The sequence below is a fragment of the Equus quagga genome, chromosome 11, assembly GCF_021613505.1.
Source record: "Equus quagga isolate Etosha38 chromosome 11, UCLA_HA_Equagga_1.0, whole genome shotgun sequence".
NCBI classification, from domain to species: domain Eukaryota; kingdom Metazoa; phylum Chordata; class Mammalia; order Perissodactyla; family Equidae; genus Equus; species Equus quagga.
In genome coordinates, this window is record NC_060277.1 from 75,735,454 (window position 1) to 75,754,942 (window position 19,489).

The 19,489-nt window shown below is 35.1% G+C and overlaps 1 protein-coding gene across 4 annotated transcripts in view; it reads left to right on the plus strand.

Annotated features, from left to right (window-relative positions):
* NF1 (neurofibromin 1) overlaps nucleotides 1-19,489 on the plus strand; it is a 240,837-nt gene that overhangs the window by 134,286 nt on the left and 87,062 nt on the right. For 3 of the 4 annotated variants that reach the window (XM_046677878.1, XM_046677879.1, XM_046677881.1), the window contains 6 exons: nucleotides 2,670-2,732; nucleotides 6,738-6,896; nucleotides 7,630-7,727; nucleotides 8,984-9,130; nucleotides 11,206-11,352; nucleotides 13,807-13,917. In XM_046677878.1, coding sequence (XP_046533834.1) covers nucleotides 2,670-2,732; nucleotides 6,738-6,896; nucleotides 7,630-7,727; nucleotides 8,984-9,130; nucleotides 11,206-11,352; nucleotides 13,807-13,917 — 725 coding nt within the window. The remainder of the gene's footprint in view (nucleotides 1-2,669; nucleotides 2,733-6,737; nucleotides 6,897-7,629; nucleotides 7,728-8,983; nucleotides 9,131-11,205; nucleotides 11,353-13,806; nucleotides 13,918-19,489) is intronic. The other variant, XM_046677880.1, reaches the window with a different exon arrangement.

The following is a 19,489-nucleotide window of genomic DNA, read 5'->3' on the forward strand; positions in this document are numbered from 1 at the left end:
GTAATCATTTCACAATATATGTGAATCAAACCATTATGCTATATGCCTTAAACTTATATAGTGAGGTATGTCAATTATTTCTCAATAAAACTGGAAAAAAAAGAGAATGTGTTTGTGTCAGGTTTTCCCAGGACAGACTGATCTGTTTATTTTATGTAGAATGCTACTTATAAAATAGATTGTATCATCATTCAGATCAACTTACTACACTTTCTGACACTAGCGCGGGAAGCAATGCTTCTGAGTTCAGATGTCCACAGTCATCCCCTGCTTGTTGAGGAAATTAGGTCTGTGTTCTTTTATGGCTTCCACTGTGCTTTTTTGAGTTGCATATGCAGTTTCAGGAGCAGTTTATTCATTCCAAGGGAGATGAATGCAAATCCACATTAGCCTGTTTAAACTCTGATTCTGGAAGAAAAAGTGGGCCTGGAGTTTGGGGAAGAGGTGGGCATAGTGGAAAGAATTTATGCATTTACCAAAACCATGCCTTTGTGTCTCTTTCTTTGCAGAGTCATCCCCAGCCATTTGTTTTTTTAGCACAGGGTTGCGGTTGCTTAGAGACATGAGCAACATCAGTGAAATCACCATTTAAAAAAAGTGGTTTCAGGCTGCTATGTGTGAATTTTTCCCTCATTGCTATTTATAAAGATATATCTACAAAAAAAACTTGTCACCATATACATAGATGATAAACCATACTTAGCATTAAAACTCTCTTAATTTATCATGACTTTTTCTGCCTTTTCAAAACAGCTCAAGGAAGCTTAGGAGAGCCCCATGTAATTTTTTAACTAGTTAAATCTGAGACTAGAGAGTGGCTTAGTTATAATATGAAACCTAGTAAAGTGAATAATATCTTCTCTTAAGTTTGGGCATTGTTCAGGTTTCTCTTTAAATCTAAATTAGTCATTATTCTGTTTATAAAGCTAGGCAACAAGAAATGGTGAGCACATATTAAAAACAGTCTGCGTCAACTTCCTGGTTGGCCTGGTACTAACTGTTTGCAGAGAGCAGATGGATTGCTAAAGTAGCAGTGGCTTTGACTTTAGCTGGTTAAAAGTGAATGGGTACCGACTACCTGATTTTACATGGTCTAGTCGATTTTAGTAGAAATTCATGTGGTTGTCACCCTAAAAGAAAAAATTATTTTTGTATCATCAGTAAACTTGGAGTCCAGTCTGAGACAATGATTCTGATAAGGTAAAAGGAGCAGGGCTTGGCTCTTAGTAAGTACTTAGGAAATATTTAATGAAGGAATAAATTCCCCCATTCCTCCCACCCAAGTACACAAGAGTCTTGCTAGCTTTTATAGTGAGAAAGGCAGGGAGGTTGTGAAAATAATTCAGAAAATAGAGTCAGGTGATAATTGGTGGCTTATTAAACACTATGTGTTGTGCATTTTAAAGCACTCTATAATTTAAAAAAAAGTGTATAAAACTGCATTTTTGTGATATATGTGGTTACTAGTGCCTTTATATATAGTCTAAAGTTTGAACCAAAGCTCCATGGGAAAAGGACTGTGTCTTGTTTTACTGCTGTCTCTCCCAATGCCTAGAATGGTATCTAGCATGTGGTTGCACAGTAACTACTTGGACGGACAGGTGGATGAACAAATGTCGAACTTTTAACTTAAACCCAAGTTATTATGGGCTATAGTGTTGGGTGCACCGAACACCTAGAATAAAATGCCATGTATGGTGGATTAAGGAATTCTAATTTGGTTTTAAAAATAATTGTTGTGCTTAGTCTAGTCCAATCAGGAGTCTTTTAATTTTAAAAGAATTCTTTGGCCTAGAAGGAGCTCTGAGAGATGAAACCAATATGTCTCTGTGGGTTTTGGGAAGTTTTGGGGGGTTTTTCTTTTCTTTTTTTGAGATATTCTGATAGATTGTCAAATATGTGAAAAATTTTAAGCAGGATGACAGTTTTATTCTATAATTTTCTCTGCAGTTTCTTCACTTTAATATTAATTAATGCTTATTTCTAGTTGAGCTGATAACATTCTTCTCCCAAATGTTGCAGAGCTTTTAACCTCCTTTGATTAGAATTTCTTCAGGAAGTAGCTTGCAAACAGAAAAATGTGTGACATTTAAAGAGTAATCTTTCTTAGAGAGATTTTTAATTCAGAATCTCTAAAGTGAAATTTTCTATTAGATTTAGCCATTTAATGTTTATTTTTTTAATTAGTAGGATCTAAATTAAATGCCAGCTGTTGAAAAAAGAACTGTAAGTCAATTGAAGGATACACAGAGAAGTATTTATATATCAAGAAAAAGTGATGTAGACACATAGAAGTGTTTTTAGTGTGTGATCTACTTGTAATGAACGTTTTATATAAAATTTATCAAAAACTAGGAATTAACTGAAATGTAAAATTGAATATCCTCAAAATCACTTGGGGAGAGCTTTTCTGTGATTTATAGCCAGAAATAGTAGATATGATTGTCTCAACATTTCTTGCTGTTTATTTAGTGCTTTGGCTTAAAATTGTAATAAAAATTAAAATCCAGAAATAAAATTCATCCCTCAAAATTCGGTTGATTTCTAATTTTTTGTTGATTCCATTTGTGTTGCATTTGATCGTGTAGTTTTATGTACAAGCCAACATTGTTTTTGTTGCTGTATGTAGTTGGTGCTGTGACCTGTTTGTGCTCATCTCTGTTCTGTAGGCAACTTGCCACTCCCTACTGAATAAAGCTACAGTAAAAGAAAAAAAGGAAAACAAAAAATCAGTAAGTTTGGAGAACTTTTTATTAGCTGTTTCTTTCAAAGCAAAACAAAAATCTTTTGCTGTTTGTTCAGAACATCTTCACTTCAGCCTATTTGACTTCACTGTGAAATCATTCTACTAATTCTGGCACAAAAGAGCTTTCATTTCAATTAACCCTGGAATTAAGTTACATTGAAACATTCTCTGTGTTCCTTTGGTTGGATTTATCCCAAAGGCATTTTGGGGGCTTTTGTTACATTGGATATCCCTGGTCTAATTTTATTATTGTTATTTTAAAAATGATAAATGAATGCAAAAGAAACTTAATTTCAAGGCCTTAGGAAATGCTGACTCTTCATTCTTGCTGCTTGTTTGCAGGTAATGTGAGTGGTTTCTTTTCCTAGAGGTGAAAGTTTTCCTAAATTGTCAGAAGTATAAGGAGGAAAAGTGACACTTCCTAAGTCTCACCTAAAAGTTGCTAAATTTTACTTTTTACTCCTTATATTTTTATCTAGACAATTTCAGCCAGAATTTAGGTATTTTTGCTTAGATTATAAAAATCCTAATGGTTAAACCACTTTTACCTTACAGAAAATCATTATTAAATAAATGATTGGGACTGAGAAGAGAATACTTTTGAAATAAAGGAAAACTTAGCAAGTCCATATTTGTAGAGAAACACTTCCTTTTGCAAACATGATATGAATGTACTGCCTGCTTCTATGAACTTACCCTAATTTAAAAGGAAGAAAATTATGGTAATCATAATTATTTTCTTCCTGTGAGTGGAATTTTCCAAAATATGACATATATTTATTTTAAATTTGCCACTATCTGTCAGTATGCCTTATCCTTACCAGGCTGAGTACTATCTTTGTTCATATAATCCAAATGATTTTAGAGAAAGATGTAAGGAAAACCTCTAGGAGTCATGTAGATAGTTTACTTAAAAAGGTGTAATTTAGAATACAGTCATGCACTGCGTAACAACATTTCGGTCAAACGAAGTCAGCAACAGACTGCATATCCGACGGTGGTCCCATAAGATGATGTATCGTATAGTCGAGCTGTGTAGTCTGTACTATCTAGATTTGTGTTAAGTACACTCTGTGATGTTCGCACAATGATGAAATCACCTATTGACACATTTCTCAGATTGTATCCCTCTTGTTAAGCAATGCCTGACTGTATAGTATTCATCTGGTTTCATCTTTCATTCCTTGTCTAAGCTTTACATATAATAAATTTCTGTTTTAAATTAAGAACTGAATTAAAATTTAGAGACATATGCTTTTGTGTCCATTCAAGATTTTCTTTTTGAGAATGTTAAGTAAATTTGGTCAGCTGTGAGCAAATGGATTGGATTGGGTGGCCATCTTGCTTAATAAAAACATTCTTTCTAATGCTTCAGCCTTCTAATTCTCAGCATATTATGTGGGTTTAACGTAATACACACCATCACTGTTGAAATTAATTTACTGTGTCTAACACTCTCGTTCAGTGTTTTACTAATGCCATTGTGTAGTGAATCACATAAATTAAAATTCAGGCTTTCTGTGTTTCTCTAGAGCATGTTTTCCAGCCTTCCTAACATTGCTTTATTTATTAAGATTTTGTCTAAAATTGTTCCTTGAAATGTTTTTTTTCTACTAGTGTTATTTTTAGTTTTTTTTTAAGTTTCTGGGTAACACTAAGTTTTGGAATGTATTTCTCAGCACAGGTCCTCATGGAAACAAAGAATCTAATTGGTAACTTGAGATATTTTAGAACACGTTCCAAAGTATGAAGATAGTATAGTCATTATAAATTTAAAATGTTGGTTTATGGAGTTGTTGGCTTAACAAAATCTAATGATCTTTTCTTTTAAAAGCAAGGTAACTTTCTTTTGGGGTTTGTATGTCATAGATTGGAATATGTAAAACATATAGAGAAGGTTCTGGTGTATGGCCGTGTAGTCATATTACAGATAATTCTGTTTATTATACTCAAACGTATAATGTATACCTAATCTCCTTTGAGAAGTTAATTGGCTGCCAAACTCAGGTAATTAAGCGTGTATGGGTAGTGATCCTTGTGCTGATGTATGGTTTATAAGGCAGTTTTTAATCTTCTTCCTTCTTGCTAATTCACTCCTTAAAGGCTTTCAAGTGTTATAGGTTTGTTGACATGTTTCTTCTGTTTTAAGATTAAAATTTGGGAGTTCTAAAAGAACCACTCAGTAGTAGCAATGGTGATCTATGAACGTCCTGAAATTGGATGAAGAATTTTGTCATTGTGAATGTATATGCTCATTTTTCTGTTCCTGGTCCTAAAAAGGTTAAACACTGTACTAGAGTAGTAAAAGCACTTGAATTTTTAAAATTCTATTCCTAAAACTGTATTTCAGCTGAAAATAACTCTAAGTCACTATTTAGGTTTTAAAGCCGTTCTACTAAGGCTGCCATATTTAGCCGCACTCACCAGTTTCCCCTTATTTAAGTGTAAAGTTGTTCTTCATTCAATAGCAGTCAAAGTACTATTGCACAGAGAAAGCTCCCTGAGATACCTGGGTGAAATGAAGGTGAGAAGATACGAGTTATAACTCACTGCTGTTATCACCTCCTACAAACATTGTCTTTGGCTTAAAAAAATGGTTCTCTAAAGTCTTGTTTTTACTAGTTCCCTATCAGATATTATAGAACATTATTTTGAGATTTTAGGCCGTGAATAAGAACACAGTTAAAATGTATACCCCATGAAGCACTAAAGGGAGTAGAAGAAATGAAGTAATCCTTATTCTTTCTAGAGTTAATCTGGAGTCAGTGAGCCGTGGGAATTCATGACAAGAAGTATCACTTTATTGAGGCATCGTGAGGAAAACCAGAGTTACTGCACATACATCCCTTTTTTCCCCAGGATCTTGAGAAATGCAGGTTTCTCCTTGGAATCCCAGAATGTGGAGTGAAGTGCTGTGGCTTTGCCGTTATGGTCACCGCTGCTTTAAGCAGCACTTAGCCACACTAAGCAAGAACAGTTGTAGAGATTAAAATGTTATATAAGTGTTGCCTAAAAATAAATGTATCTGTGTAGTGTATGTAAAAAATGTAAATTTCAGAATAAGATGATTTTCATATGTTAACTTAAAACAGGAGGCACTGGGAAGAGACGGGAGCTGAGCCAGTTTCAGAACACTTTTCCTGATCTCATTTACCTATTTCTTTACCTTCAGAGTAGAATGTTTTGCAAAGATAAAATAAATCCATTTTCAGTATTGGGCTCACATATCTTTTGAGTGTGGGCAACCGTTTCTTGAATCCTTAACTTTTTTTGACAGAATGATAAACTGAGGTACACATAGGATTTCCCTCTCCTGCTGGTGGGATCCTTTTTTCTTTTACTTTCCCAAGAATTCCCATTCCTCTATGGTTTAAATAATAGTTAGATCCTTATATCATAAAGCATTTTTATAAAGAAAAGTAACTGACAGTAATCTTACTTGTAAGTAAGTTTTTTCTCTTGATAGGAATCTAAGAAAACTAAGTTTTGTTTTGTATCTGGCAAGCATTTTGCTCAAGAAATTCAATTGTACCTGGTACACAACAAAATGTAAGTATTTACTATTAGGTATAGGTATAGGATGTTTCAAGGGTTGAAAACTTAGCTTCACCTTATAAGGGTTGACCACACTCTCATGTCTATTAATCATAGTAAAATATGATAATCTTTGTGTGAAAATTCTAGTCTGCTTTTGTTACTCATCAAACCGAAAGTATAAATGATGATAAAATTGATACCTTTTTTCAGATCTATACAACTCCTTCATGAGATTTTTTTTTCCTTAGATACCTTTATTGTGCTTGAAAATGTCGGAGGGCAGGAACTGAGGATAAACTGTTTTTGCTGATATATGGGAATAGGAAAAAATAGAAATGTGTTGTTCGTGAGTTTATTCAGAGTTTTTGTGCAAAGTTTGACCTTCAAGCTCTTTCTTCCCTTTTCCTCGTTTTAATTTAAACCATATACTCAATTCTCAACTCCTTGTTTTTAGGTGGTTAGCCAGCGTTTCCCTCAGAACAGCATTGGTGCAGTGGGAAGTGCCATGTTCCTCAGATTCATCAATCCTGCCATCGTCTCACCATATGAAGCAGGCATTTTAGATAAAAAGCCACCACCTAGAATCGAAAGGGGCTTGAAGTTAATGTCAAAGGTGAAAATTTATTTTGATAAACTAACAATTTTAAATTTCTCTTCCAACTAAATTTTCAGTTTTTCTTATTCACTGTACTTCCTCTTGAATTTATTTTTGAAATGCCCTATGGTCTTATACTTTTGTTTTATTTCTATTTATTTATATTACAAAGGAATTCATTAGGCTGATATCTGGTGGGCCTTATTATCATGGGAAAATATTTTAGCAAATGTCTTCTGAGGGTAGTTTTCTATGTGATCATTCTTGAAATTCTGAAATAAAGACCAAAATGTATGATTTTTTATTTAAAAAGACAAATTTTAATATGGATTTTTATATATGGTCATGTATTGCTTAATGACAGGGATATGTTCTGAGAAGGGTGTTGTTGGACGATTTCAACCCTGTGTTAACATCATAGGGTATACTTAGACAAACCTAGATGGTACAGCCCTCTCCACATCTAGGCTGTCTGGCACTAATCCTATGGACCACATATGCGGCCCCTCATTGACCGAAACGTTGTTATGTAGTGCAAGACTGTATATGTAATATATGTGTTTATATATAAGAATCCTATTTGGGAAAGAATAGAAACAGCAATTAGTATTTATAGAATGAAGAATGATTGATTTTAACACCAATAGAAATTCTATCGGTGAGAACATTCATATTTTTTAAAGAATATATGAATGTGTAGACTTCATATAATAAATAATCTGATTCTTTATAATCCTTTTTTATTGTTTAGATACTTCAGAGTATTGCCAATCATGTTCTCTTCACAAAAGAAGAGCATATGCGGCCTTTTAATGATTTTGTGAAAAGCAACTTTGATGCAGCACGAAGGTAAGCAGCCTGCTCCATAGTCAGTTGCCCTGTTTGAACCAGATATTTTCAGTTTCACTTAAGTCTGTGTATATGGTCTACCTGAAGCTCTTGTGTAGGTTTTTTCTCTTCCCTCTCTAGGTCAAGAACTTAGTTAATCTTATTTTATTTTACTATAAAAGACAGTAATGAACTCAATCCATATTCTTTATAATTTGGTAGTGATTTCTATACTTGAAAACCAAGAGGGATTTTTGACGTATCTACTAAAATAGAAGATTTGAGGTTGCTACAATATGGAGGAAAGGAAGAAGGAAAACATTGCTTTTTAGTAAAAACTAAAACCAAAATGTACAGATAATGCATAATAGTGTATAGTCACAATTTTTTTGACGTTAGGATATTTTTGATACTTCTATTTGGAAGCATATCTGAACTAAAAAGTTACCCTTTACACCAAGAAGTGCAAGCACATAAGATTTTGTTCGTGTGTGACTGGACAACTGTTGAAGTTTTATGATTTTAGAAAACTTGAGGCCTGCTAGGTTTCTGTAACTAGTTGCCTCTCTTTAGCTCTCTGAGTCGTTGGGTTATCTGTAAACTATGGATAATAGTATGTTTGCCTGTCTGAGTTGATTTTAGAGAAAACAAATGAGATAATTCATGCTTTGTAAATGTATGTAAGTTAATGTCCAGAATTCTGCTTTTCATGCAGTATGAATCTAATTGATCTGATTCGTAGTCTAAGCTAGACTTCTACAACTCTCTCTCTTTCAGTTTTTCATTATAGTTCATATCAACTTCTTTTTAATTAGAGTTTAACAGATGTATTATTGCGCTGCAGTCCATATTGGCGAAAAGTGAATGTCAGCGTAGGAATCATACTCTGGCAGATCGACTACCCATAGAAAGTTGAGAACAAAGGTTCTGATCCCAGCTCTGACCTAACAGGCTGTCTAACTTTGGAGAGGTCTTTTGTCTTGTCTACACCTCTGTTTCCTTATCTGTAAAGTCCTGGCTTCTCTTCGAAGTCACATCCTTCTGAAGGTGGTTGTTGTCTGACTTGAGAGCCTGCTCTGAAGCTGGAGCCAGGTATCGGAGAGGGAGAACTTTCTCCCTGTCTCTCCTTGTTTTGTGTAATGATAGTCACACTGTGTGAATAAGCCCTCTATATCTGTAATCTGTTATTTCACAAAGTTACCTCATGTAAATTTAATTCAAACATAATTGTGAGTGTGTCTGGTTTTAAAAACTTTAATGACTTTGCATTTTTGAAGGTTTTTCCTTGATATAGCATCCGATTGTCCTACAAGTGATGCAGTGAATCACAGTCTTTCCTTCATCAGTGATGGCAACGTGCTTGCTCTACATCGTCTCCTCTGGAACAATCAAGAGAAGATTGGCCAGTATCTTTCCAGCAATAAGTAAGATTTCCCAGTCATGGGGATATTGAAAAATGTCAGTTTAAATTTATATTAATAAAATTATTGATCTGAATAATGCTTTTTACTTTGCATCTTCTTGGAATAAGAATTGTGATTTGGAAAGAGAAATGTAGACTCTTTTTAAAAAAATATAGGCAAAAGGTTAAGTCCTAGTAAATGGTCAACAAGCCTGCTTAGGTGCTTCCGATGTTTTAATGTCAAGCTGAGAAATCACGAATTAGCCCTTTGGGTTTTTTCTGGTTTGTGAACTGTTAGACATAATGTGCAACAAGACATAGGGCAGTTTCAGTTTACTAGAAGATAAATGAGTATTGCCTCTGAATCTGTTTACTAGAAGATAAGTGAGTATTGCCTCTGAATCTGTTTACTAGAAGATAAATGAGTATTGCCTCTGAATCTGTTTACTAGAAGATAAATGAGTATTGCCTCTGAATCTGAAGAGCAACTGGTTCTTAGGAATTTAATAATTAAAACGTTGCCAATGTTTTCATTCTGTAGTAAGTGCGTTGGTGATACTCTAAGTGTATGCAAATAACGCTTTATGTAGAAAATACTCAATAATTGAAAATTCTTAACTTGGCAATTGTTTCTTTAGCTGTTTTTAGTTAAAGTCTCTTGTAGCCTGGATCACTTGCTGTCCTTCCTAGTTATGTATGTTTATAAAGGGCCCAAATTCTTATGTATGAGGAGTTATCTTACAAAGGTAAAATGAGTACAGATTATTTTTAAATGCCAATAAAAATAGTTTACTCATCCTCGGGGAAGGTAGAAGACCATGAAGCTAAGGCTAGGTAATTAGGAGATGAGAGTTTAAAGGAGAAAGCATTTTAACCCTTTATGAATTGTTAATGGATTGAAGTAAACATGGGCATGACTGATGTGTGCCCTCAAATAGAAGGCACTAAAATAAACTGTGGGACTTTTAAATGAAACATTCATTTCTCTTACATAATTCACATACATATTCCTGTGGTTTGATGCTAGAGAGTTTTTTAAAAATTTGGTTGTTAAAAAAATATACACATTCCAAACATACAAAAAAAGAGAGACCATAATATATACAGAGATCCATATCTACCGTCTACCTTTAACATTATTTTGCTGTATTACTTAAGATCTTTATAACATTTTATTTCTTGGCTAAAAAGATACTACTTCTCTCTCTGTAACTGACAAAATAAGGAAATTATAGTTATGTATAATACAGTTTTGTTTTAAAATTTTACAGAAATGATGTACTGAATATAGTCTCTTCACACAATATTCTATTGGAGATTTATTGTTTATTTAACTTATGTTAGTATTTCATTGAATGATTATATCAGTTTATTTTTGCATTTCCTAATTGGTGGATATTTGGGTTTGTTTCCTGTTTTTCACTTTTTAAGTAATGATATAATAGTAGGTTTTCTTCGTATGTCCCCTTGTGTATTACCTGAATGTGTAATTGCTGGGTTCTGGGGTACACACAGCCTCACCTTTACCAGATCTTGCCATGTTGCTTTTCAAAGTGTATATGCTAATTTACGCTTCGACCAGTACTGTGGGAAAGTACCTCTTTATACATATCCTCACCAAAGTTGGCATTAGCAGATTTCATAATTTTTGCCAATTTGATGTTTGTGAAATAGTGTCTTGTTATTCTTATGTAGTTTATCTGTTTAATAGTTATTGAAATCCCACATTTACCCTGGTTAAGCAGAGATCTGATATTAGGGACAAGATGTCCAATTCCTAAATAGTGGTTTCTCAAAGTGGATTCTTTTCTCCTGAGAAAAAGTGGATCACCATGTTATTTTTACTTACTAATTGCTTGTTTAATGGTAATGGATTAAGAATACTAGAAAAAATGAATTTTTATGTAAATTTTGTAGTTTGGGGAGTGGTCGTATGTCTAAGGTGTATACTTATAACCCCCGAGGTCTTTTTGGTGCTATTTACAAATCAGCAGGGACCACCAGCTGACAATAAAAAGAAACTAATGTCAATCTAAAGAAATGTGTACTACTAAAAGTGAGCTGCTACTTTCTTTCTAAGTAGTTTGCTATATCTAGGGATCATAAAGCTGTTGGAAGACGACCTTTTGATAAGATGGCAACACTTCTTGCATACCTGGGTCCTCCAGAGCACAAACCTGTGGCAGATACACACTGGTCCAGCCTTAACCTTACCAGTTCAAAGTTCGAGGAATTTATGACTAGGTAAAGTACCACCTTGAAATGATGATTGCTTTCTTCTTGGTTGAGATGCAGAGTTTACCACCAAGCCAGTTGTTAGATATACTAGAATTTTTGATAGGAGATTATCAGGAAAAATGTACCTAATAACCACACTGCCCTGTTTTGGGATCACACTTTTCTCATATCCTATATATTGTTGAAATATGCTTTGCTTTATAGTTGATTTTCTTATAAAAATAATAATATCTTATTGAATGTACTTTCTCATGTTGCTTTGAGGTGTTTTTTGCACTTAATACTTACAAGGGAGGGTAGATAATGTTATTTTCATATTATAGTTAAGGAAAATACAGCTCAAAGTGAATAACTAATTTGCCCAAGATTCCACACCTAATTCAGGTCCTTTGCTTCTACGTGCTGAACTCTTTCTACCACACTGCAGATATTCTGTAAATATTTCAGAACCCTCCTAAAAGTTAATGGTTTTAGCTTCTTTTAGATTGAGGCTCACAAATTTAGTATGCCATAAAATTCCTGTATACATTTGTTTTGAATCTCATTTAGAGTGATTTAGTCCCCAGTGTTAGACATTCCCCTCTATGACGTTACAGTGAAGCTGGTTTGCTGAATCCTTAGTCTTTAAAGTACTTTTCACAGTACTCAGTCCCTCAGTTAGTGCTTCATAATGACTCTGCATTAAGTGTTTTGTTCATGATGTGTGCCAGAGACAGAAAGAAAAAAGCAGAATCTGACATTCAGAAGTTAATTCACATTAGAGATTTGCATATAATGTGCCTTGCATTCTAAGTGCCTGTTATTGATCGTATTGTATATAGGTCATAGTTTTGTAAATGTGACTCCAATTCTTTGATATTGTTAAAAGAATATATGAATATATAACAATCTCTTTTCCAACTTAATTTTTATCCTTAGCTCTCTTATATTTTTCCTCAGTGTAACAAGTGTTTATTCCTGTGTAATTAAAGGAATATTTTCCACACAAAATTTTTGTATTACCTAATTGAAAATTACACAGTACAATAATACAATACTATTTTTTATTCAGCGTTACTGAGGATGTCCTATTTTTCTACAAAAACCTTATTATCCTTTTTACCTAAGACCCTACCTTTCCTTACAAAGGAATCTTCTGTGTTTTTGAAGACTAAATGATCTAATATGTGTAAGATCCTTAGAACAGTGTCTGGTATATATAAAGTGTTTAATAAATGTTAGGTGTTATTTTTGTTCTCTTCTAAGTTCCCATTGAGGCTCTTTGAGACTCATTTTTCTTTTTAAAAAATGTAGGTATCTTTATAATTTTCTCAACTATAAAAATAAAAAATGTTAAATTATTCAAAACATAGAAACATAAAGAAGAAAGTAAAAATTTCTCCATTATTCCACCTCTTAGAGGTAATTCCCCTAACATTTGACAGATAGCCTCCTGGTCGTTTATCTGTACACATGTGGACCGATTTCCCTTGTCAAGGTCATTTCTATTCGTATTAAACAAACACTGACCTGGTCCCAGCAACATGATGGACTAGGACAGTACACCCTCTCCTCTTCCCTAACCCAAGACACGAGACACATAGAAATGCTAGGTAAAAGAAAGCATATTAAAAAATTTTAAATACATAGCTGGAAGATAATTTCTGAGCAAATAGCATACAGTCAGTACAGAGAGCTAAAGACATGAAAAATATGAAAGAAGTTAAGAGATGCAGATGATAGAATGTGAAGATCTAACATGTCAAGTAGGTGTTTCAGAAATAGAGCTTAGAGAGAAAAGTGAAGAGGTAATATCTGAAGCGACAGCAGATGAGAATTGTCCAGGGTTGATGAATGACGTAAATCTTCAAGTTAAAGACTCACACTGAGTGTTGAGCAGAATATATAAAAATTAAATCATACATTGAAAAAAATATTTTAAAATAATATGGGAATTTCATATATGATAAAAGTGGTATTCAGAATCCGGGAAATAAGAATAGACTTTTAATAACTGGTGTTGGTACAACTGAGTAACCATCTGGAAAAAGATGCTCATACCATTCATGAGGATAAATTCCCATGAAGAAGAAACATGGGCAAAGGAAGGCCCTTCTCTCTCATTCAAAATCAGTAAACCAGAAAAGAAAATGTTGACAAACTGAACTCTTAAAAAACAAATAAATTGAAACTCAAAAACTTCTGTCTAGGAAAAAAATACTATGATTCAAAACAATCCTGTGGTTAATATCCTTGTCCAGTAGTTTTCTTAGGCTAGTCCTAAGAACCACTCTTTGTGGTTAGAAAAGTAACGCCTTGAAATTTTTGGTACATGTTGCCAAATTGCCCTTTAGAAAGCATGTTGCTTTTTAAATATTTTGTCACTTTGTGTATTTTATCATTGGTCCAATTGTAGATTTTTGTAAATATTCAATGGGCAATATAAAGCCTATGAGTTACTCTATTCTTTTTTTCTTTCAGGCATCAAGTACATGAAAAAGAAGAGTTTAAGGCCTTGAAAACATTAAGTATTTTCTACCAAGCTGGGACTTCCAGAGCTGGGAATCCTATATTTTATTATGTTGCACGGAGGTAAGAAATACTGTGTTTTAGTTTGTCTTAACAGAATTCTAAAAATTATAGATAGCAAAGGTAGGAAGACAGCAAGTTTGGTTTTTCCCATTTGACTTCATTGGAATTGAAGACAAGTTTACCTGGAAGGAAATAGCTGGATAAATAGCCATCATGTCCCAAAATGATGCTCAGTATATTAGAAAGTGTCTTTCAGACTACCTGTTTCATACTGGCTTCTCTTTCCTACATCAATTTTTTTTATAGTACTTACAATGGATTCATTACCAAAAGTAAAAAACCACAATGAATCTTTTGTTTTCAGATGTATTCTGATTAAATAATATCCACAATATGATAATCAAGAACTTTTTTTAAAAAAACAGAAATAAAACTTTAAGAGTCTGTTTCTGAGAACTTTTAGTAATATGCTGTGTAAGACAGGATCAAGATGATTTAACAAATAATTCAGAAAAGCTGTGGGAAATTTCTATAAAGATGGCACAGGTGACAGCCTGAAGATTGTGTTTGTTCATGCTGTCTTCAGTCAAGGCTAGTTCCTCGGAAAACTTTCTGGAAATGCTGTGAGTTCCTTCTTAACAATAGGTATGATGCTTGCGTTGCTTTCTCTGCCGTTATCTTTTCTTTCCTGCCTCACTCTGCCTTCCTTTTGAGAACTTATCTGTGACATTATTTGGTCAGTGTTACTTCTACCCATTTAACATGACATACACTCTTGGTAATCGAACGTTAAAAACAATGGGATATAATAGACCACTGGATTTGGAATCTCAAGGACTATGTTTAGTTTTAGTTATGCTATTCACTAGCTGTAGGAATAATCTTTCTGAGTTTCCTGAATTTAACATAAATTGAGGAATTAATCAGTAGACTTAATGGTCGTGATAGCTAAAACTTGGCAGTGTGTAGGAAACAAACAGAAGTGGAGAAATAGTGGCAGAGTGTTGAAGAAAGGAAGATGAAAGGCAGGAAACTTGTTTAATCAGGTAATTCAGGTAGTGTTAAGACCAGGAAGTCCCCAGCACTGGGGTAGGAGGGAATCAAGAGGGTGTAGAGCCTTGCATTTGTCTGTAGCCCTCCTCTTTAGCAACTCTGAGTGATGTCTCTGCCCTTCCCGTGGAAGTCCTCTATCCAGCCTTCGTCTCACTTGCTGTTTGTAAATTGCCTAGGATAATTTTAATTTTTTTTTGCAGTGGAGATGAACCATGTTTGTCTTCCAGCATCAGCCTTTAATAAACCAGCGTATTTTGCCTTTCCTTGTTTTGTCTAAGTAATTAAGAGTGAAGCACTGAGGAGACAGGTAGATAGATGTGTCTCCTTCTCCCCCTTTAAAGTCTTGTTAGTTTACGAGTCACAGAGATTTCTGGAACACCTCAAAGCTGGGTTTTTTCTTTAGGATCAGAAACTGTAAGATTACATTTCTTCTTTTTTGGTGGTCTAGAAAAGGCCAAAGGAAAGTAGGAGGGGCCTGATGCAGATACCCTCTGTGGTGTTAACTCAGTGGGATTTCCAGGATTTTATATAGTGACTTAGGAGTGCTAAGGATTCCCAGCCCTGCTGCTTATTAGCTGTAATTGTGGATGAGTTAGTTTTTCTGAATCTATTTCTTCATATGGTAAAGAGGGGGCAGTGCTTATAAAAACTATGCTGTCTGCCTCTCCCGTAAAGTATTTGTGACCTATGAAGTTCTATACAAAGTATGTTTGAGATTTTCTTTTCTTTTTTTTTTGGTTTTTGGGTATCGCTGTCAATTTCAGAGTTTTTCTGTGCTTTTAGTTTCTTACTTAGACCCAGTAGATCTCCTCCTGGCCTTCATTTTCACTTGGTTAAAGCCTTAGCTCCAGGACAGATGAGCACTGAGTCGCTCAGAGCACAGGGCCCAGTTCCTCCACTGTACGAGTCCAGAAGAAGACAGTGAAGGCCTTATCTCTGTGCAGCCAGCTTTGTCAAAGAGCACTGGGGTTTGACTTCTCTTCGTTATTTCTGTGGCTTAGGCTACCAGGTATTAGTTAGTACTGTGGATTCCAATCTCCTTGCAGCTAGTCCACAGACATTTCAGACTTGAAACGTCCAAAACTTAATTCAGTGTATATTCAAATCAAATTCTCTTCACACCATATTCTTTCTCAATAGCATCACTATCCCTTCCCATTCTGGAAACCCTAATCATTTTAAATTCTTCCCTCTTTCTTTTATCCTCCTCATTATCAGTTACCAAGTCTTGATTTTAGCCATGAGATATTGGCAAATCAATTAAGGTGTTTTAGTTAGGCCTTTGTTATTGCAAAAAAGTCATTCTTGTTTTCTCAAGAAGATAGGCTGCAGGAGAAACGTGAGTTAGGGCAGAGCCTGCTCAGATGCAGACAGAATAGATGGCTATTGGTCCTGGAGCCAGCTTACGCTTTTTGACTCTCTATTGGCTTCTGCTTAACTCTACCTCATGATTTCCCTCCTTCTGTATCCTTTCAGCTTTAGCCCCAGCTAGTAATGCCTTCATTACTTCAGTACAGCACACTTGAAATGCCGGAAAGAGAATGTGGTTCGGTTCAAACATGTCTGTTTGGCAAACTTTTAGTGCTGGGTGCTGGCCAGCCGGTAGGTTTTTAAGTCAAGTACATGCTCCTAGCCCAGCAGTCATGCAACTCAAAGTGACCACCTAGTGCTACTCCTTAATCAGGGACTGTCTTTAGGTATGTGTTTTAATTTTTGGATTTTTAAAATTGGATCTTAATGGCTTAATATTACTTTGGTACCTTGGAAATGTCTTTTGAAACCATTTTTTCCCCATTGCCATTACTGAGACTCTTATTAGCTCTTACCTGTACTAATGCAGCATTATTCTCCCACTTCCTAATCCCCAGATTACTACTTCCAGGTTATCTTAACATCGCTTCTGGAGGCAGTTTCCAGTACAAATCTAATTTTGTCTGTCGTGATGAGTTAAATAGCACCGTTGACTCCCTGTATAAAGTCCAGGTTCTGTAGTCAGGCGTGCAAGGTGCACCATAATTTTGACCTCATTTAGTTTCTAATCTTTTCCTGCTATTCCCTCCCATATACTTAGGCTCCTGCCCTCTAGTAGTTAAAGTACGATAAATACAAAGACAGTTGTTGCAGCGTTGTTTATAGTGGCAAAAAAGTGAAAACAATATAACTACGTTTCAAAAGGGGAATTGTTGAATAAATGATGATACATCTGTATAATGGAATTATATGCACTGTGTTTATTTTGCTTGTTACAAGTGACAGAAACGAAACTCAATCTTGTGTAAACCAAAAAGGATATCAGTTGGCACATGTACCTAAGAAGATCAAGAGATGGACTGACTTTTTACATGACGACATGCAGAGCTTTGAACAGTGTCATCTGGAGAACGTGTCTTCTCTGTACTTGACTCTACTTTCTTTGTGTTAATTTTGTTCCCAGGCAGCTCTTCCTAAACTGTGGCCAGCGATAGTTTGTGTTCTCCTAGCTTAACAACCTCAGTGGAAAAACACTTCTTTCCCAGTAGTTACAGCAAAGGTACTGTTCTTATTGACCTAGCTTGAGTCACATGCCAATTCCTGAGGCAATCACCAGGGCATGGAATGCCATGGGATGGAATTTCTTGGTTGTCTAGGCCTGAATCATGTGCTCGTCGCTGGAACTCAGTGGTGAAGCCAGCCCTACTTGAACTGCCTAAACTGAAAGAGGGGACACGGGAGCAGGGTTTTCCAAAGGAACATTGGATTACCAATACCAGAACGAGGAAAAATGGTTTCTGAGCAAGCAAAAGTAACAGAAGTCCTCTAGTGCAGCTTTAAAAAGACCCAGAAGGATGACTCTTGACAAGGTGCAGAGTAAGATGGGTGCGTGTGTGCGCATGCACGTAATATGTATAGAGTGAAATATGTGTGAGAGTATACACTAAACCTTTCACATTGCTTGTCTCAGGGGTATGATTGGAGGCGGTAGAGGCCCAATTATAATATTTCTCTCATCTATCTTTGTATTGTTTAATTTATTGCCAGGAACACATATCATTTTTGTAAGAATAATTAGAAATATAAAACCTAAACGTTAGCATGAAGAGTTTTCTTAGGAATATTGTGATAGCTGGCAATTGCTTTTTGGTGGCAGTAGTAATAATGACAAGAGCTAACGTTTACTGAGTGCTTTCTCTGATCAGGCAAACGGCATGTTATATAATTTTTCATTTAACCCTTACAATAACCTTCTGAGTTATTATTAACAGTCGTTGACATATGTAGAAACTGAAACTTAGAGACGTTAGTCATTCCCAAACTTAGCAATCAGAATGACCTAGAGAATTGAGACAAACACACATACCGCCAGGCCCTACCCTGGGCTGCCAAATGCAAATCTCGGGGATGGAGCCTGATCTGTATATGTAACAGGTAGCCCACGGGATTCATTCCTAGACAGTGTTTACTGAAGTTTGTTTGAGAATCCCACTGGGTCATGTCTTTAACTCATGGTAGCACAACTAGTAAGAATCAGAGTTGGGTTTCAAACCTTGACAATTAATGACATGGTTATTATCACTGTTAAAATGATGATATACTAGCATTTTGGGTTAAATCAACCTTTGTAGACCAGCATGAAAATCTCACTAATAGTTATGAGATGTATTTCTGTAGGGACAAGTTCTGAATTCTAGGCATCTGATTTACAAATGACCTTTTGAAATACAAGACAACGGTTTACTCAGAGCAAGATAATCTTGTCATTGGAGCAAACTGTATTACACAGGTTAGCAGAGTTGGTACCTTTTTTTACTATAACAGCATATTACTGTTATACATTCATGAAATATGGTGACACAGATAGCTGTATTGTTTTGGTAGAGCACTGGAGTTATTCTTTACCAGATTGGCACTTTTTTGTCTATTTAGTAAAAAATAAAATAACATAAAAACAACACACATCACTCCTCATCCCCCATCCACTGTCCCGTATCCCGTTCTCTCTCTCTCACACACACACACAGAAGCATACTTTGGTTAAACATCACCAACATGGTTTCTTCTCTTACACCTTTAATGTAAAGATCTGAGTTTCAATTCAGTTTTGCAAACATTTAAAAGGCAAATGTGGTATTTTGCTTATTTTAGCATTTATAAGGAAGGAAACCATCATATTAAGGTGATAATTGAACTTACACAATTAAATTTGCAGACAACCAAATTAAGCTAGGATAATAACTTCCTAAGAAGTAAGTTGAAATAAATTTGATTTTCCTAGTGTGCTTGTTGTCATTCAGCAGATAATAATGAACTGACATAAGAATGCAGACAGTTGAAGTCCACTTCAGCCTCACTGCACACAAAACAGCAAAAATATTACATAGAAAAGAAAGTGAATGTTGTCCATTGGATTCAGTATGGTGCCACCACTTTTTGTAGTCGTCATATTCCTGCTTGTAACTATCTTAGAGGTCACTCCTGTTCCCAGAGCTATCTTGGGATTTGAAGTCATCTTGGGATTCGGGGTTGTTTGGAGTTTTTGAGCTGTCTTGGCATTTGAGGTTGTCTGGGATTTCGGGGTCGTTTGGAGTTTTGGAGCTGTCTT